This window comes from Anabrus simplex, chromosome 6 (assembly GCF_040414725.1).
Source record: "Anabrus simplex isolate iqAnaSimp1 chromosome 6, ASM4041472v1, whole genome shotgun sequence".
Classification (NCBI taxonomy): domain Eukaryota; kingdom Metazoa; phylum Arthropoda; class Insecta; order Orthoptera; family Tettigoniidae; genus Anabrus; species Anabrus simplex.
In genome coordinates this window covers 49902801-49924629 of record NC_090270.1, presented here as the reverse complement: position 1 = coordinate 49924629, position 21829 = coordinate 49902801, and the positions used below count along the sequence as shown (strand labels likewise).

The window sequence follows — 21829 nt, the reverse complement described above, 5'->3', positions numbered from 1 at the left end:
CGGAAAACTACAGCCATAACTAACCATTAGGATATTCAGTTAGCTATGTTGATACTGCTACATGGCTGAAAGCAATGGGAAACTACAGCTGTAACTAACTGTGAGGTCATGCAGCTCTCTCCGTATGAATGATGTATTGATGATGGCTTCCTCCTGGGTAAAATATTCCGGACATAAAATGGTCCCCCATTCGGATCTCTGGGTAGGGACTACTCGAGAGGGGGCAATCATCAGGAAGATGGATACTGACATTCTGTGAGTCGGAGCGTGGAATGTTAGAAGTTTGAATCGTTGTGGTACGTTAGAGAATCTGAAAATGGAGATGGATAGACTAAAGTCAGATGTAGTTTGTATAAGTGAAATACATTAGCAGGAAGAGCAGGACAAAATCAAACAGGGGAAATGCTGGAGTTGATTTAGTAATGAATAAGAAAATAGGGCACCGGGTAAGCTACTACGACCAGCATAGTGAAAGGATTATTATTGTCAAGTTAGACACCAAGCCAATGCCCACCACAATAGTGCAGGTCTATATGCCTACTAGTTCAGCGTATGATGAAGAAATCGAAAGAATATACAAAGAGATAGAAGATTTAATACAATATGTAAAAGGTGACGGGAATCTAATTGTGATGGGAGACTGGAATGCAGTGGTAGAGCCAAGGAAGAAAAGATAACTTACTAGGAGAATTCAGATTGGGACAAAGGAATGAAAGAGGAAGCCAGCTGGTTGAATTCTGCACTGATGTCAGTATCCATAATTGCTAACACTTGGTTCAAACACCACAAACAACAGCTGTATTCATAGACGAGACCTGGAGATACTGGAGGTTATCAAATAGACATCATTATGACTAGGCAGATATTCAGAAACCTGGTGTTGGATTGCAAGACTTTCCCAGGAGCAGATATGGACTCTGACCACAGCCTGTTGGTCATGAAATACCATCTGAAATTGAAGATGTTGAAGAAAGTAGGGAATGCAAGGTGATGGGATGTAGACAAGTTGAAAGAAAAGAGTGTGAGGAATTGTTTTGAGGAGCATGTAACACAAGGAGTAAATGAAAAGGCTGAAGGAAACACAGCAGAAGAAGAATGGACAGTCATGAAGAATGAGATCAGTAAGGCTGCTGAAGAGAAGTTAGGAAGGGAGGAACAACTAAGAAATGATGGATACTAGACCTGATTGATGAACGACGAAAGTACAAGAATGCAAAAAATGAGGAGGGCAGAAAAGAATACAGGTGAATAAAGAATGAAGTAGATAGAAAGTGTAGGACAACTAAGGATGAATGGCTGAAAGAGAATTGCAAGGATGTGTAAGGTTGTATGGTCTTAGGAAAGGTAGATGCTGCATACAGGAAAATCAAGGAAACCTCTGGAGAAAGGAAAACTAGGTGTATGAATATTAAAAGCTCAGATGGAAAACCACTTTTAGGGAAAGAAGATGAGTCAGAAAAATGGCAGGAACATGTCTAATGGTTGTATCAAGGCAAAGAAATAGATGATAGGGTTCTGGAACAAGAAAAGGCTGTTGATGCTGATGACATGGAATAGGTATATACCTATTCTCGAGAAAGCCAGTGCTGACAAGTGTAAAAACTACTGTACCATTAGTTTAGTATCTCAAGCCTGCAATTTTTAACACGTATTATTATTATAGAAGAATGGAAAGACAAGTTGAAACTGAGTTGGAGGAAGATCAATTTGGTTTCAGAATAAATGTGGGAACACATGAAGCAATCCTGACTTTACATCTGATCTTAGAGAACTGAATTAAGAAAGACAAGCCCACGTACATGAATTTTGTAGATCGTAGACATTTGATAATGTTGACTGGACCAAGCTGTTTGAGATTCTGAAGGTGATCGGGATCAGATACCGAGAAAGGAGAATTATCTGCAATCTATACAAAAATCAGTCTGCAGTGATAAGAATCGAGGGCTTTGAAAAAGAGGCAGTAATCCAGAAAGGAGTTATGCAAGGCAGCAGTTTGTCCCCTCTCCTTTTCAATGTTTACATAGAACAGGCAACAAAGGAAATCAAAGTCCAAGGAGAGGAAATCAAAACCCTGAGATTTTCTGATGATATTATTTTATCTGACTCAGCAAAAGATCTGGAGAAATTGCTCAATGGTATGGACAGTCTTGGAGAAGGAATACAAGATGAAAAAAAAGTCCAAAACAAAAGTAATGGTGTGCGGTCAAACAAGGTCAGGTGATGCAGGAAATATTAGATTAGGAATGAAGTCTTAAAGGAAGTAGATGTATATTGTTACTTGGGTAGGAAAATAAGTAATGATAATAGAAGTAAGGAGGACATAAAATGCAGGCTAGCGCAAGGAAGGCCTTTCTTAAGAAAAAAAAAAAAAATGTGTTCACCTCGAACATTGATATAGGAATTAGAAGGATGTTTTCAAAGACTTTTGTCTGGAGTGTGGCATTGTGTGAAAGTGAGACATGGATGATAACTAGGTCAGAAAGAAAGAGAATATAAGCTTTTGAAATGTGGTGTTACAGGAGGAAGCTGAAGGTTAGATGGGTAGATAGAATCATGAATGAAGAGATACTGAATGGAATTGGTGAGAGATCGATTTGGCTGAATTCACTATTTTCTATTAGCTTCATAGTCCATATTGATAGTTCAAGCACACAAGTATGAAGGATGAGTTCTCCACCTAAGCAATACTTTATTTTACATAGTGTCAATATTATTTACATAAAAAGACTACCAGTTTCAACCTGTAAATAGCTCATCTTCAGCTGTTGAAGAACCTGCTTAATAGTGACTGTACAAAATAAATACTAATAAAATTAAAACTAAACAAGAATGCCATTAAAATAAACATGAATGCCACTATTCTATAGAATTCTATATTTGACGTAAATAATATTGACATTATGTAAAATAAAGTATTGATTAGGTGGAGAACTCATCCTTCGTACTTGTGTGCTTGGCTGAATTTGACTAGAAGAAGAGATAGAATGATAGGGCACATCTTAAGACAGCCAAGACTTGAACAGTTAGTTTTTGAGGGAAGTGTAGGTGGTATGAACGGTAGGGGTAGACCAAGATACAAGTATGACAGACAGATTAGAGCAGATGTGGGATGTAGTAGTAATGTAGAAATGAAAAGGTTAGCACAGGTTAGGGTGGCATGGAGAGCTGTATCAAACCAGTCTTTGGGCTAATGACTCAAACAACAAACAACAACAGATAAAGCCACCTCCCACTCCTGTTGCAATATTGATGACTTAACTTCTTTTCAAGACTTGCGACAATTAAAATCAGCCTATCACAAGCGCTGATCAGATGTGAGGTAAGCAAGGAGGAGACAGAGGGGGTTAGAATAACCTGTGCAGCTCTTGCATACTGCTGCTCTGGGAATACTCTTTGGACAGTTCTGATTTAATGCTTGTGAATGTAGTTTGGAGCACTTTTAGTACATAATTGCTTTCTGTTACTCTAATCTATTTGTTCATAATTTGTATTTTATAGTTCTTATATCTTATTTTCTCTGGACAGGACACTTTCATATGCAAGTTTTTTTTACATACAATTTTCTTTAAATACTGAAAATTCTTACATAATTAGGTATAATTGAATTCCAGATGGCCTTCAGCGAAATGAAGTTAGCCACTTGAATTAAAACTGCTGTAAGGAAAGTAATTTTTCATTGACTTGTATAATTATTCTTTCCTAGTGGCTGGTCAAGATCATCATGAAGAAGATTGTTTAGTTATTGCCATTAGCACATCTGGAGAGAAAGGTTTTCTAATGGCTGCAGATAAACCATACAACCCTGAAAACTTATGGACCCCATTTATTGGGAATAAATGTCCTTCTTTGGCAGGAAAACCAAAACTGTTCTTCATAGAGGTAAGTCTTCATTAAAACACTGATTATTTTGTCAAATTAATCATGACATTCTTTTGTAAAAATGAAAAGTTCACCAACATACAGTGTGTGCAGGAAGTCCATTTATATCTCAATCGGCCAGTGTATTTATTTCGAACACTACCTTCTCATGTTAATTTGGGGCAAGTAGAGGACTCTGGCTCAGTTCAGGACTAGGCTGGTGGTTTAGGATTGTACACTCTTCCTTTCTCCATGCACTGATCCTTATTGAATGTCTCCTATTACAATCAAGGGTCTTATACAAACCTGAACTTCATTGTTCTCAGTTAGACGAGAGGCCACTAATCAGGCATCTTGAGTTAGAGTTTTCTTGCAGTAAGATGGCCAAGTGATCATGCACAGTTTGTTTAACTTGAGAGATCTCAATGGCTCCATCAATGACTACCCCTCCACTCCCCTCTTTACACTCCTTATACTTATTATGAATGGTATATTAAGCAGACCCAGTCTGTGGTTGGAAACTGCTCCAGATGATGATGATGATGATGATGATGATGATGATGATGATGATGAATGGTATATTGTATGTCTTTGGGATGTTGGACTACTGTGTGGGTCCATGAGCATGAGATTACTACCAAATCAATAAAAGATCTCATGGTGGACTGTTGCTTCTTTAGAGGAAATGTAACTGCCCTTGAGCACTTAATGCGTAAAACAATTAAAAGAAAGGAATTTTAAAAATGAAAATGAGTTTAAAATCATTAAAATCACACCATAAAATAAACATTAAACTAGGTTAAAAACACGACAACTACAGGTATGATGTGGGAAGTGGCAGGAGCCCTGTGAGGTAGTGAAACGTAGCCTTTCACGGCCAAAAATTTGGAAGAGATAACTTTTGTATGAGTCAAGGTTTATTGTAACATAATGTATTCAAAACTCAAAAGAAAAAGCAAGACTCTTAACATGATTGGTGAGAATTAAGTAAACTATTCATTGAACATACCCTAACAAAACACATGCACAGTGTGCTACAACAAATTATTCACAAGTTACATGTGCCTTGGTAGCTGAATGAAAACATCCTGAAACAGAGGGCTACTCCCATTCTACACAATCCAAGAGTGACTCAAAATTTACAAAAACAAAGATGTAAAAGAAAACAAGGTTAGGTCATCACTTAAAAGATGAACATTAAAATGAATTTACATACGTAAGGTGAAACAGAACTAATGGATGGCAAACCCAATGGATAATTTAAAATTAATACAAATGAAAAGGTTAAAAATAAATAAAGTTGAAAGTGAGTTTAGCTGAAAAACTAACTCATCACAGAATTAAAGTTAGCGGTAAACGTAAGATCCGAGGGTGAACTCCTGCATATTTAAAGAAAAGTGTTACATTTAAAATTTAAGTGAAAATACAACAAAACATGAAAGAAACAAGATTGCTTACCCTAGGATAGGCAGGTTCCCATGAGATGGAGGCTCGGCGCGAGCACATCTACTCGCTAAGACGGTCAACCAGAAAAGACAACAGACACTCCCTTACTCCCACCGAAGAGCAGCGGAGTTCGAGAGACAGGAAATGGTGTAGGCGCAAAAGGAGACCAATGAGAATGCAGAGTTAACCCTCAGGACTTAACATTACTCAGTAATTTAAAAAAAAAAAATTTTGTGTGGCTATTTCTAGCCGAGTGCAGCCCTTGTAAGGGAGACCCTCCGATGAGGGTGGGCGGCATCTGCCATGTGTAGGTAACTGCGTGTTAATGTGGTGGAGGATAGTGTGATGTGTGATGTGTGAGTTGCAGGGATGTTGGGGACAGCACAAACATCCAGCCCCTGGGCCATTGGAATTAACCAATGAAGGTTAAAATCCCTGACCTGGCCAGGAATCAAACCCTGGACCCTCTGAACTGAAGGTCAGTATGCTGACCATTCAGCCAATGAGTCGGATATTACCCAGTAGAAAACATATTTATTTTAACCAAATAAATTTATCTTTTTTCTTGCTGACGCAGAAAAGTCCAGGCTTATGAAATCAGAAATAATGCTTCCTGAACTACTGTATGTTTCAGAAGTCCAGAAGTTCAGACCAACAAATTTTGACAACACCAAATCAAGTTATAAAATGTTTTACAGCAAAATAAATGAGAGTTCCAATTAATTTAAACTGCTATCTTCCCACTGGTACAAAGGTAACAATGACGAAGAAATTGTTGGAGATTGAAATGGTGGACATGGAGGCCATCCATGACATAGCGCTGGATGATTTGATCGGGTGGCTATCGCCTTCCCATAGGGATCTGCTGGGTCAGGTTGGCGACGGCCTCGTTCCAGTTGGCAACAATCCACAGGTCCTCGTATGATGCTAGAAGCTCTGCTGGCTTTCTCATTGTTTACACCTCTGTTACTTCCAATGCTTGAGAGCCTTTGTAGTCTACCAGTGCGACGCATGTCCAAGACTTGATCCCACTGAGCTTCCTCTTCTCCCGAGGTGCCGAACTTGAGGTTCATACTAGCACGTAGCTTCATGCCGGGCCAAGCATCCTGGTCAGGTGGCTTTCTCGTTTGTCGATCGTCAGTTTGGTCTCCATTAGTGTGCTGTCTTCTAATGAGGCTCTCTCTGGCTGGGCTGAGTGGCTCAGGTTCAATCCTGGCTCAGTCCGGTGGTATTTGAAGGTGCTCAAATATGTTAGCCTCATGTCAGTAGATTTACTGGCAGGTGAAAGAACTCCTGCAGGACAAAATTTCAGCACCTCGTCCTCTCTGTAAACCATAAAAATAGTTAGTGGGACATTAGGCCAATGTAATTATTATTTTATTGAGGCTCCCTCCAGCCGAGCTGTTACGATCACTGCCTCCATCTCCAGGAATATTGTCTGAATCCCCTCAAGTTTCTGCTTCCTGTTGAGCATTCTCCCTAGTTGGATCTTGGTGTCACAGAGCTTATCACAGGTGTCAGCCTGCGTGCACTGGGTGTCTTCTCGGAGAGGTCTATGCGGAGTCACATCGGCTGGTCGCTTGAACTCATTGTCGAATACCCGTGATGTTCTATCAGCACACTGAGTCTTCTGCAGTTGAACACAGTAGGTGGCTCTCGGCTTGTGGTCGCCGCAGTGCCCGTCAAGTACTCCCACAACCTCCTTGTAGGTCGAACCTGGCTGGGGGCTGTATAGTACTTCTATATTCTGTCTTCTGTCCACCTATTCCGGCAATAGGGTTTTTCGCTCTCTTTTCTGATAAAAATGTTGATTCCCATAAGGAACCTGAAATATTTGTTCCGAATGAGTACATTTATATTACCAATATAGTTGGTCCGTTATTGGATATTATAAATTATCCAGCTAACTCATTCCTGGTGGTTGCCAGCATTTCGCCCCAGTTGCTAAGTTGGGTTCATCAGTTGGTAAATAGCACACCTACCAAGATGCATGGCTGGGTGGAGGCCACTGCGTAGGCTACTTGGAGCCACCGGCAGTGCCAATGCACTATGAAAGACTTTGTCTCATTTTCAAAAATTTGGGAATCAACATCTTTATCATCTGATGGCCAGGCAGGCATCAATTTTTGAAAATGAGACAGTCTCTCATAGTGCATTGGCACTGCTGGTGGCTCCAAGTAGCCTACACAGTGGCCTCCACGGTATACACTAGCCATGCGTCTTGGTAGGTGTGCTATTTACCAATTCATGAGCCCAACTTAGCACACTGGGGTGAAATGCTGGCAACCAGGAATGAGTTAGCTGGATAATTTATAATGTCAAATAACGGACCAACTATATTGGCTCTTCTCTGATGTCAATCCATTGTCCACACAGATGGTCTCATATTGAGTCTGATATGTTCCCCAGGAAGTGGTCCCTTCGTAACCATGGGGTTCCCACCTGCCCACTGCCGGAGCCACTATCACTACTGATGGGCTCTAATCGGGTCTCCACAGTCGGCGTCCTCTCATGCAGGGCACTCACTTCTGCCATCAGGTCTCAAACTCCAGAATCTACAACAGCGGGCATTATTTTGGACTGCTTCTCGTCCAGTTTGTCCTTGTTCTGCACGAAATCACCCTTCACCTCAGTTTCGAGAGAGTGTACTTAGTTTTCTAACTTCAGCTATCCTTTCTTCAGTTCACTTAATTCTGTTTTCATTTTGCTCTTATATTCTCCCTGAATCACTTCCAGTTCACTTCTGAGTTGGTCCTGGCTAGGTTTAAGTTCGCCCATTATCTTATGCTCGAGTTGTTCATAGCTGGATTTGATTTCACTTATGATTTTCCTCTCAAGTTGCCAGAGAACAACCTGGAACTGCATCCATTTTGTCACCCACTAGAGATTTCTAACAAATATGAAGTACGCTACCAGTAACTCAAGTTTCTGATGCCAGTTTTGACATACCAGTTTATCCCACAATTTTATCCCACTTCTGACACCAGTTGTTATGCATTGGCTGTGTAGATAAATGAACACAGAAATTGGTAGCGTTTAACCTCTAAGATTTTATTAATCAACTATTTAATCTACACATTAACACACGCACAGGTATACCAGGACCACTACTTACACGTCACAGTAAAGATCGCACAGTTACGCTGTTTGTGCTCTCTCTCAATTCTCACTGTTCATCACACTAATTCGCACTTGGTTTTCATTCACTAGCTAACTAAGGTTAAGTTATGAGTAGGTTCCCACCTTCCAATACTTATCAATTTCTATATAATAGGCTTATTAATTACATAATATAAACCATATAATCTCTAGTACATGTTTCGTTCCGATTATGGAACATCTTCAGCTAAAATTTGATAAAATGGCAAGACAATTAAAAAACATTGATGTTGTGATGATACAAAAGCTAAAAGATATGATAAAATGGCTCGAAGATTAAAAACATATGATAATGATGATGAGATAAAGTTCATTCAATACGGCATAAGGGAGGACGTTAAATACGACAAGACTGACTATAAGACTCATTTCAATAATCCTACCAAAACTCAACTTCAACTACGGTTATTTTATCAAGAGTTCCCCCGATAAATACATATAAGAAAATCTTGTATTTCTTCAATTTATCTTCAAGATCAACAAAATGTACACGTCTCCAACATGAAGAAGAACCTTATCGCCGTTTTTAATTCGTCATTTGAACACTGACTTGTTGAATTTTTAACCAACATGAATGAACTTTATCTCATCATCATTATCATATGTTTTTAATCTTCGAGCCATTTTATCATATCTTTTAGCTTTTGTATCATCACAACATCAATGTTTTTTAATTGTCTTGCCATTTTATCAAATTTTAGCTGAAGATGTTCCATAATCGGAACGAAACATGTACTAGAGATTATATGGTTTATATTATGTAATTAATAAGCCTATTATATAGAAATTGATAAGTATTGGAAGGTGGGAACCTACTCATAACTTAACCTTAGTTGTGCTGAGCCAATACGGAATAAATATGAGATTTATAAGCTGTTCATTCACTAGTGTTACAGTCTCACTCAGTCACACAGGTACTTTCAATGTCCTTGGTTCACAGCCCACACATGACAGTCTCTCAGCTGTACGCTGCCTATTCACTCCAGTAGAACAATGTTCACTGTCCCATGACGATACTCAGTGATCTCTTCCACGCTGCACCAGAACATGCAATGTTCTTTCACAGCAGCTGGCTTGAGAGACAACTTCTCGGCAACAGACACACAGAATGAACCATGTGGTCTACGAATGTACACTCCAACAGACTGCCTCCTCAACTCAGGCTGTAACTCGCAGTCAATTGTTAACTGACTGAGCTGATACTGAACTCACACTGAACTGAACCCGCAGGTCACACCTGACTTATATAGCTAGGCCAATCGTTCCAGAACAGTCCGTATGTTGGATATATCCAGAAAACCTTGCGATGTAGAAGACTCCAGGTTAATCATTCTCGTAATTTCCATTTGGCTCCCATGCTGCCACGGACGAATAGAGAGTGGGTGGATGGGCCTGATGGTGACGTCACTGCTCCACGGACCAACTATATTGGTATTATAAAGTTATTCGTTCGGGACAAATATTACAGGTTCCCTATGGGAACCAACATCTGTATCATGTCCTGCCCGAAGTTGGAAATTGAAATGGCTTGGTTTATTATTGTGTAATCGTTGTATAATACAGGAAAAATATCTCTAGGTGTTTAATTCTGACTACAGTTTTATTGTTTCAGTTAGCCTGTTATAATTAAGATAGGCTTAAGCACAGTTTAGAATAATTGTAGTATAGCTTTTTTGTTAGGTAGTTTCTTTCTTTATTGTTGTATAATCCTTGTGTAGCCCTTTTGATATTTCAACAATTAACATCTATTTTAATTTATGTTGCCAGGCTGATTGGCTCAGATGGTTGAGGCTCTGGTCTTATGATCTCAACTTGGCAGGTTCGATCCTGGCTCAGTCCGGTGATATTTGAAGGTGCTCAAGTACATCAGCCTCGTGTCGGTACATTTACTGGTATGTAAAAGAACTCCTGTGGGACAAAATTCTAGCACCTCGGTATTACCAAAAACCATCAGAAGTAGTTAGTGGGATGTAAAAACAATAACATTAAGTATAATTTCTATTTGTGTGTAATAATAATAATAATAATAATAATAATAATAATAATAATAATAATCCACGAACCTACTACGGTGTCGTAGCAGGCGGAGAGGTGATACTCTGACGTTACGCGTCCCAGGTGGAGGATAGGAGGGTCCTCACTGGCTTGCCGGCGGACTTGAGCAAAATGAAATAGCTCTCGCGGACCAAACACACAACATCAAGAAGTCCGCTAGTGTCTGTTCTGGTATCCAGCAACTAGTGGTCTGCGTCTGTTCACCTAGTTGGTGTGGCAGTGAAATATGGCTTGATCTCAACAATCAAGTCTGTAATTACTGTGATCTTTATTAAAGATCACCACAACCAACTTCAACTTGAAGTAATCATGATGGAACAAAAAGAAAGAAATCCGCTACCCCAGGCCCCAGTTAACGAACTGGACTTTCCTGGTCATCGGATTCTGGGGGACCAGGAACATCATGAGGAGAAGAGTCGGAGCTTCTCAAAATCTCTTCGCAAACACTACATTGGCACTCTCAATGCAAACACTCTCTTCAAACTTGGAAAACTAAAACAACTTACAAACATGCTAGAAAAATTTCACATCAAAATTCTTGCCGTTCAAGAGACACGCTTTATAGATGAAAACCATTTCGACACAGAAAATTACAGGATTTACAAAGGCAAACCTGCTGTCAGAAGAGGCATACCATTATTGTTTGGTACGGGATTTGCAGTACACAAATCAGTCGTGGATAACATGATAGACTTCAGTTCCATATCAGAACGTATCTCCACACTCTCCTTCAAATCAGGTAATAAAGCATACACAATTATCAATGCACATGCACCTACAAATGACCATAGCAGAAAGAACCCACAAGAAATTGAAGACTTCTGGGAAGACATGGAAGAAGTAACCAACAACGTACCAGAAAGACATGTGAAAATTTTAATGTGTGACTTCAATTCGCAATTAGGTAAGGAGAGAAAATACAGACAAATAACAGGCCCGTACTCGGCACACATTCGCACAAACAAAAATGGGGAACACCTCATAAAATATTATCAAAATTTTTACCTCAAAATTATGTCAACGCAATTTCAAAAGCCAAGACGAAAACTTACAACATGGAAAGCACCTAACACAGTGTGGGGAGAATTCCAAATTGATCATGTGGCCATTTCCAAGAAAAATATGAGGGAAATTTTAAGTGTCAGAACGCGTAAAGGATTCCTCGAGTCTGATCGTTATTTGCTACAAGTTAAGATTAGGCCAATCCCAAGACAGAAAAAGACAGCACAAAACAAAATAGTCAAACCTGATCCGGATTACTTGAAGATAAACAGGGAAAAAATCGTTGAAGAAATTCATAGGCATTCAACAGACACTTGGACAGATCTTGCGAAGACAGTTCAGAAGGCAATGCGCTGGGGACAACCTCCTAGAAAACGAAAACATAGATGGTGGAATGTAAGTTGTGATCAAGCCATTGAGAGAAGAAAACAAGCATGGGAGAAGTTCAGCAGTAACAGAACATCAGAAACATGGAAGGAATTTCACTTAGTTCAGAAACAATCATTGAAGGAAATCAGAAGAGAAAAACGAGCATACAACAATAACAGGCTAAAAGAAATTGAGGAAGATTTCAAGAGAAATAACACAAGAAATTTTTACAGAACTTTCAAAGAAAATATTAAAGGCTATCAACCTCCTAGCCTCTGCTTCCGAAGAACAGATGGTTCCCTGGAAACAAACACGAAAGAAAACTGTAAAACTCTCAAGCATTACTTTGATGAACTTCTTAATTGCAAGAAACCCACAGAAAAACTAACATTCCAAAAAACTATATCCAACCCCAATTCCAATCCACCCGCAATAGGAGAAATATAGGAAATCATAAAACAAATGAAAAATAACAGACCAGCAGGAGAGGATGGTATTATCACCGAGATCTGGAAGCTCCAAGATGAAAACATCACCAAAAATGTCCATAAGATTATCACAGATATTTGGGTCACAGAGAAAGTGCCAGCAGAATGGAAATGTGCATTAATCCATCCATTACATAAAAAGGGTGATAAGTTAGATCCAAATAATTACAGAGGTATTTCGCTAGTACCAGTTGCGTACAAAATTTTCTCTAAGGTGCTATTAAACAGGCTAGAACCACAAGCAGATCCACAAATAGGTGAATACCAGGCAGGCTTCAGAAAAGGGAGATCATGCATCGAACAGATCTGGAACTTGAGAACACTTTTGAAAGTCAGACAAACAAGATACACTGTAATTACCTTTGTGGACTTTAAAAAAGCATACGACTCCATAGACAGACAGACGCTCTTTGACGTTCTGGAAGAATATGGCATTGACAGAAAAACCAGACCACTTATACAACAGACACTTACAGACACCATCTCCAAGATCAAGTTCATGGGAGAAATTTCGGAACCCTTCCAGATACACACAGGTGTCCGACAAGGAGACGGGCTCTTACCAATCTTGTTCAACATGGTGTTGGACAAAATCAAGTAGTGGGAGGAACAAGTTAAAGAAATACAGCTGGGAAGAACACGTGAAACAAAAACAATCATAAAATGTCTGGGATTTGCAGATGACATAGCCATACTTACCAGTAATACACAGGAGACAAAGGAAGCACTGGAAAGCTTGCATGAAATAGCTGCCAAAACAGGTCTACAGATATCTTACGAGAAGACCCAATACATGGAACGACAGAACAACAATGTGCACACCATGCATACTGTATATGGATCCGTAAAAAGAGTAGAAAAATTTAAATATTTAGGGGAATATACAAATATTAGGATCAAACAAGGCGTCTAACATAGAACGAACGGAAAAACTCCAGAAAGCATACACACTCACATGGTCATATTATAATAAGAAAAGCATATCTAGACAGGCCAAACTTAGACACTACAAAACAGTCGTATTACCAGAAGCATTGTATGCATCAGAAATGACCACAATTGGAGCATCAGGCATCATAGAGACAGAAAAAATAGAACGTAAAATTCTCAGAAGTGGAAGGTCAACAATAGAGCCCATTTTCATTATGAGACAACTAATGGAAAATCATTGGGAGTACGGGAATGATATGGTGATGACATTCATTGACATTGAAAAGGCATATGACAGTGTCCCCAGGACGAAAGTTTGGGACAGTCTGGTGCAAAAAGGAATTGGACAGGGATTAATAAAAATGATCATGGCATTGTATAAGGAATGTTGTAGTTGCATGCAAACACAAGTTGGCAGGACAAGTTGGTTCAAAATAACTAGTGGGCTGAGACAGGGAAGTGTTCTATCACCAATCCTGTTTACAATAGTAATAGATGACATCATGAGAACAGCAAAAGCAGCATATGGAAGAAGAGAAATGAACATGATGTTATTTGCAGGTGATATTGTGATTTGGGGAGAAGACGACAGGAAGGTTCAAGAACAGTTGAATGTGGTGAATGCGAAGATCGAAGAATGTGGATTGAAAATAAGTGTAGAAAAGAGTAAAACTCTTGTTATGACTAGAGGGGAGAAAGAAGGGAAAGGTCAGATTAGACTTGCAGACAAGCCCCTGGAAGTAGTGGAAACGTTTAAATACTTGGGGAGTGAATTAATGGAGAATGCTCGACTGGATGCTGAGATTAGTAAAAGGATTCAAGCTGGAAGTTGTTTCTATCATAGTGTAAGAAACATGTTATGGGACAAAGATGTGCCAACGGAAGCAAAGGATACTATGTACAAGATGTATTACGTACCCATAACAACTTACGGAGCAGAAACTTGGACATTGACAAAGTAGGATGAGAGTCGAATACAGTCAGCCAAAATGAAGTTCTTGAAGAGTATGATAAGGAATGAGAAAATCCGGGAAGAAATTGGAGTGGAAAAAATGAATGATAGAATAGAGAACAGCCGACTAAGATGGTTTGGGCACATAAAGCGAATGAGCGACGAAAGAATCCAAAAAAGGTGATGGAAATGCAAATCCAAGGAAGGAAAGGCCATGGATGACCGCGATTGAGATGGAAGGATACCATCCAACGCAGCATTATAGAAAGAAACCTGGACTGGGACACAGTGTTGGAGGAGGAGTGGTGGAAAGACCGAAGAAAGTGGAGAGGAACCATATTTGCTCCTACCCGGATACAGCTGGATAAAGGGAAATGATGATGATGATGATGATGATGATGATGATGATGATGATGATGATGATGATGATGATGATGATAATGATGATGATGAAAATTCTCAGAAAAATATTTGGACCAATACACAGGGATGGCATATGGATGAAACGACCTACTGAAGAGCTGTGCCAGCACACTGACAGACTCACAGACATGATCAGGAAATGCAGACTAACTTTTTATGGGCACATACAGAGAATGGACAGCAACAGACTTACAAAGAAAATCTTTGATGTAGTAAACAGTTCAAGCAAGAAAACAAATTGGTATCATGAAATAGAGGAAGGTGGGGATCAACAGACAAATGATAGGAGACAGAAAAGAATTCAGAAACAAAATTAGGAATACAAAATTTGTAGTAAATGAGAAGAGGAAGAAGACAGGAACATTGTGGACAGAACAAAGGAAACAGGAGCACAGCTAAAGGATGAAGAGATTTTGGGAAGAGAAGAGGAAGAAGAGAAAGAAGTGAAAATTGTGTCATCATGAGATATTCGAGTTCAAACACTGTCCATAAGGGCAAAAATGATATGAATAATAATAATAATAATAATAATAATAATAATAATAATAATAATAATAATAATAATAATAATAATAAGAAGAAGAAGAAGAAGAAGAAGAAGAAGAAGAAGAAGAAGAAGAAGAAGAAGAAAATGCCGGTCTGAGTGGCTCAGACGGTTAAGGCGCTGGCCCTCTAAACCCCAACTTGGCAGATTCGATTCTGGCTCAGTCTGATGGTATTTGAAGGTGCTCAAATACGACAGCCCTGTGTCGGTAGATTTACTGGGACGTAAAAGAACTCCTGCGGGACTAAATTCCGGCACCTCGGCGTCTCGGAAGACCTTAAAAAAAGTAGTTAGTGGGACGTAAAGCAAATAACATTAGTATTATTATTATTATTAATAATAATAATTCTTCGAAGTTCGCAAGCATGTATCCAAGATTTTAAGACAAAATAAACGGAAATATGTCCATGACCAACTGAAGTCAATTGAAGACAACTTCAAAAATTACAACACACACGATTTCTACAAGACCTTTGCGAACCAAATTAAAGGATATTCCCCACAGAGCCTTTGCTTTCGGAAACAAGATGGTAAACTAGCCTTGATAAATAAGGAAAACTGCCAAGAATTAGCTACATATTTTTCACAGCTTTTAAATTGTCCAGAACCCAAAAAGAGATTCCCGAAAGTACAGCCAGAAATCATACCGGAAAATTCGTCACCACCAACTCAGGAAGAAATTTATTCACATATCAAGAAACTTAAAGACAACAAAGCATCAGGGGAAGACAGAATTGTAGCTGAACGTCTGAAAAAGTTAGGCCCAAATTCACTCAGAGAAATTACACAAATAATCCAAAACATTTGGCAAACCGAAAAGCTCCTGGATGACTGGAAGATTGCTCTAATCCATCCACTACATAAAAAAGGCAGCAAGTTAGACGTAAACAATTACAGAGGAATCTCACTTGTATCAGTCACATACAAAATACTATCAGCCTGTCTCTTGCATAGAACACAACAACAATTAGAACCCAAATTATCAGAATTTCAAGCAGGATTCAGACCAAACAGGTCATGCCCAGAACAAATCTTCAACCTCAAAACCATACTTAAACTACGAGCCCTCAGACAAAAGCCTACAGTATGCACATTTGTAGATTTCAAAAAGGCATATGATTTGATAGACAGACCCTCACTATTCCAAATTCTAGAGGAGAGAGGACTAGATCCCAAAACCCTAGAACTCATAAAACAAACACTAACGGGCACAAAATCTAAAGTGAAATTTATGGGAGAAATTTCAGAACCCTTCGACATTCAAACAGGTGTGAGACAAGGTGATGGACTCTCTCCTATTCTGTTCAATGTCGTCCTAGACAAGGTTATGGAAGAATGGGAGAAGGAACTCAAGAAACGTGAATCTTGGAAACCGATCCGATTGGGCTTTCCCAAAAACAACCTCTACGTACCATACCTCGCGTTTGCGGACCATCTGGCGATTTTAACAGAGGATGAGGAGACTGCCATCAAGCAGGTTGAGATACTTAAGGAATCTGCAGAAAAAGTGGGACTACAGATTTCATTTGAAAAAACTAAATTATTCTGTTCAAAGACAGATATCACGAGCCTGAGAACAAAATATGGTAAAATCGACCGGGTCTCGTACTTTAAATACCTCAAAGAATTCATCGAACCGACAGGCCTTGAGAAGATCTCACAGCAAAACCGTCTCCAAAAAGTCAGGAAGGCATTAGGGTTAGTTCAAGACATCTACAACAAAAAATGCATGTCAAGACAGACAAAAATTTGGCATTACAACACAGTCATAAAACCAACAGTCCTTTACGCAAGTGAAACATTGTCACTTAATAGTAAACAAGAATTAGAAGAAATAAAAAAGCAAGAGAGGAAGATCATCAGGAAAATCCTAGGAGCAAGATATACCCAAGATGGTTACAGGCTACAATCAATCAAAACAACAGAAAAAGTTTCAAACATTGAAATTGACATTAAGAAAAGAATTCTTTGGACACCTCACAAGATTACCAGAAAATCGACTGTCAAAAAAAAAAAAATTAAATTATGTTAGCTCACTTAAGAATTCAACACCTTGGCTGGACGAACTTCGAAAGGACCTCAAAAACGCAAACATATGTGCAACAGACATTTTAGAAAGAGATACCTTCAGACACAAAGTCAACAAGTGGGAAGTTACATCAGAGCAACCAAAGCAAAAACAGTGCAGACCGAAATGGTCGGAAGAACATAAACAAGCCTTCTCAGAGAGAATGAAAGCCTATTGAAAAGAACAAGAAGAACCCAAAGAAAGCTTGATTGAGTTGTTTGCTTAACGTCTTCCATTATTGGGAGAATACGCTAATAATAATAATAATAATAATAATAATAATAATAATAATAATAATAATAATAATAATAATAATAATAATAATAATAATAATATGATGTCTATATATGGGCATATTTAGTGTAACTTCACATTTCTATAGTTAGCTGTTATTATTTTATCTGTTATTCCCATTATTTTATAATTAAGTTATGCCTAAGTAGAATTGTAGTGTAATTATTTTATCAGTTAGTGTCTTGTTGGATATATTGTCGTGAAATTATTGAGTACTACCCAGTATTTCTTTCCTCTGACATATGTACTTATTCACAGAATACATTATTTTATTTCTGTTGATATTTTCATATTATTTCATATTTCTGGAAAGAAGGTAAAATAATGATGGTAGGTGTAGGGACTGCAGGTGTGAGAGGGAATTAAGGAGAACAAGGAATGCGAGAGCAAGTTTGAGGGAGATGATAAGGCTTTCAACGGAGAACAGGAATGAAGATAGGTCTTGTTTTTTTTTAAAGAAAAATTTGCCCCACTAACTACTTTTATGGTTTTTGGAGACTTTGAGGTGCTGCAATTTAGTCTCATAGGAGTTCTTTTATGCGCCAGTAAATCTACTAACACAAGACTGACGTATTTGAGCACTTTCAAATACCACCGGACCGAGCCAGAATCGAAACCACCAATGTGGAGTCAGATGGCCAGTGCCTGAACCGTCTGAGCCACTCAGCCCAGTGAAGATAGGTCTCCCTCAATCAGTATACAGGGCACAGTTGGTAGGCAAGAGGAAGGGGAAGGAATGGGGGAAGTTGTGGAGGATGGGTGGGCATGAGAGCAAGGAATGAGGGATAATGGTACTCATCAGGAAGCGAGTTCAGGAGAAGTGTCAGTGAGGAATCGTTATAAGTCGCTGCAGATAGAACAGCAGAGGGAAAATGAGAATGGGGAAGTATTAGAGAAGAGGGGTGGGGCAAGCATAAAGGGATTGGTAGGAAAGAGAAACGTTGAGTATAGGAGAGGAAGGAGGTGGAACATGGTCATGAGAGGGAGTGAAGGGAGCAGAAAATAGGTTCTGTAGCCATCAGGGAAGTTAAGGGAGACCATGAGAGGAGGGGATCCAATGAGGTGGGTGGGAGTGAGGCTCTGGTCATAGATGACTCTGTTGTTCGGCATGTGGGGAAAGTGTGTGGAGGAAAGGGAACCAGTGTAGATCGTGTTATTCAGTAATTAGGTTAAGGTAGATGTTGAGGAGAGTAGAAGGGAAGGAGGAGTATAAGGAGAAGGTAGTAATTTTCCATGTTGGTACCAACAATGTAAGGCAGGCAGGAATAGGATGTGTGGGATCTGGTTATGACAGTGCGGGAGAAGTTTAATGGGTTAGAGATTATTATCAGTATGATAATGTGCAGGAGGGATTCTGATTGGAGGGTGATCAGGCACTTAAATGAGCCGATGGGATGGCTATGTGGGAAACTGGTAGTGAGATTTGTGGATTCTAATGGGTGGGTAGGAGATAGGGTCTACATTCAGGTGGCCTTCATTTGAACTGCAATGGTATGCATATAATCTAGGGTGTTTGTTTAGAGGTGTAAGTGAGAGGTACATTCAGAGAAATGAGGTGGACTAGGGAGTGTTGATGAGAGTGTAGGAAGCAGGAAGTCAAGTAAGGATGACATAATATTGTTAGTGTTGAACTGTAGAAATATTGTACAGAAAGGAATAGAATTAAGTAGTTCAATAGATATGTATTTACCACATGTTGTAATAGGTGTTGAATCATGGCTGAGAAGTGATATTATGAATGTGGAAATGTTCTTAGGGAACATGAGTGTTTATCATAGAGACAGGATAGGAACAATAGGAAGGGGAGCAATCATACTGATGAAAGAATTTATAAGCTAAAAAAAAGGGATGAGATACATGAAATTCTAGGTGTAAGGCTCATACCTGAAACTTGCTGTTTTTAGGGTGTACAGACTAGGGTAGGGTGAGATTGACGCTAATGCAGAATTATTTAGTAAAATAATCAGCTATGTTGGGAATGACACAGATAGGAATGTTATGGTAGTAGGTATTTCATTTTACCAAATATTAACTGGAAGGGTAGTACGAATGATAAAGCATGACCAACAAATTGTGAATAATTTAATCTGGCTAGGACAGCTGAATTAGAAAATGATGGAACCAACTAGAGGGGAAAATATTCTAGACGTGGTGCTGATAAAATCAGATGAGAAACAGAATGTAAGTTAATTATACTGACAAAAAGAAAAAATTGGGGATGCTCTTGGTGTTATGTAAACAATGAAGGCGCAATTGGATTGTGAGAGAAAATTTTTCATATTGAGAAAATGAGGCTACTTCTGGGCACACAATTCAAATTGATAAACTTGCTGTATTTTCTGTGCCAGAGCACAAGCTGCTGCCTGTTGCTATGTTTCAGAGGATGGAAGGGAAGGCAGGGGAAGCGGGGTATATGATAGATGGAGACTGAGATAATATTCGGTGTTAATGCACAAGTTTCCCGTTCGTTTCACAAAGTTTCTTCCCAGCCCAGGAGGCAGTGTTTTCTTTTTCTGCATATAATATCTACTAAGTTTGCAGTAGAAATTCGTGAGAATGGCTCCGTTTCAGTACACCAACAATGAAAAGGCTAATATGCACCTAGCCCGTGGGGCAGCAAATGGCACTGAGAGAGAAGCCACACGGATTCATGGCATCTGGCATCGTAATCGCCGCCACCCTTATTATTCAATCTCGGTGTCCTTTAATGGACGACTATGTCCCTCAGATTCTGAACACTGGCAGAGTGCCATCGGTATGAAACCTACAGTTTGAAGAGGTTGCTTTAGAGGAAAAAACGTTGGGCTGAATGGCCAAAGACGGTTGAGATCCTGGCCTACTGAACCAACTTGGTAGGTTTGATCCTGGCTCAGTCTGGTGGTATTTGATTGTGCCCAGATACACCAGCCTTGTGAAGGTAGATTTACTGGCACCTAAAAGAACTCTTACGAGACTAAATTCTGGCACCTTCATGTCTCCAAAAACTACAAGTACTACAATTGATGAATTTCATCTTATTCCAGTATCTATGTTGACAAACTATCCAATTGTCAAGTGAAAAGGTCCACCTATTCAACACCATTTTATATCATACATTTAATTATGTACAGTATTATTTTATGGAATACAGGTTTTGTCTTGTTTGGAGACATCTTCTGTTCCTTAAAAGACCAAACCAAATGATGATTTATTTATTTATTTATTTATTTATTTATTTATTTATTTATTTATAGAATTGAAAGTACTGTCCAGAAATAAAAGCTGTCTCTTAGATAAAGAGATGCCGTATACAAATTATTTGTTCTATGTTTTATACCTATTTTTAATGAAATACACAAATGAAATGTTATAGCATTCCACCTTTTTTGTTTGTTTTATATGTATGTATAACTTACAAGTTTTTCCAGTCTGTTGAAACATGAAATGTAACACTTAGAACACTACTCACAAAATAAGAAGAATATTAGTAAGAGAATGGCATGTTCTATTCTACAAAAATATCCACTTGAAACTATGTTATTGACACATAGGGTACTGTTATTTTCTTATCTACAGTGCTCCAACATTTCATGTTAAAATTTTAGCATTCATCATCATCATCATCATCATCATCATCATCATGTCCGACTCGTTGTCTGAATGGTCAGCATACTTGCCTTCTGTTCAGAAGGTCCCGGGTTTGATTCCCGGCCGGGTTTGGGATTTTAATCTTTATTGGTTAATTCCAATGGCTCGGGGGCTAGGTGTTTGTGCTGTCCCCAACACTCCTGTAACTCACACGCTACACATAACACTATCCTCCACCACAGTAACATGCATTTACCTACACATGGCAGATGCTGCCCTCCCTAATTGGAGGGTTTGCCTTACAAGGGCTGCACTCGGCTAGAAATAGCCATACGAAATTAAAATAAATAAAAAAATCATCATCATCATCATCATGTAACCCTTCCAGCTTGCTGGGTAGGGTGACATTGAATGAGCTCTCGTTTGCATTGTCTGTTGATGTAGATCTCTCCCTCCATGACCGCTCTTTGATGTCTGTCTTCAGTTGGTCCAGCCATTGTTTCCTTGGTCATCCAGTAGGTCTCCCTCCACTGACTGTTTCATGTATACATGTGGTTTTCAAGTGCCTGGCATTCTCCTTGAATGCCTGGACCATTTAAGTCTTGCAGACTTTAGTCTTTAGTCTTTCTTGCAGAGGGTGCTCCACTACCAAAGATGATCTGATCCATTTCTCA

At 39.1% G+C, this 21829-nt stretch overlaps 1 protein-coding gene across 2 annotated transcripts in view; it reads left to right on the top strand.

Annotated features, from left to right (window-relative positions):
• LOC136875856 (uncharacterized) overlaps positions 1-21829 on the top strand; it is a 289779-nt gene that overhangs the window by 39149 nt on the left and 228801 nt on the right. For both annotated transcript variants that reach the window (XM_068228203.1, XM_068228204.1), the window contains exon 5: positions 3704-3879. In XM_068228203.1, the coding sequence (XP_068084304.1) occupies positions 3704-3879 (176 nt within the window). The remainder of the gene's footprint in view (positions 1-3703; positions 3880-21829) is intronic.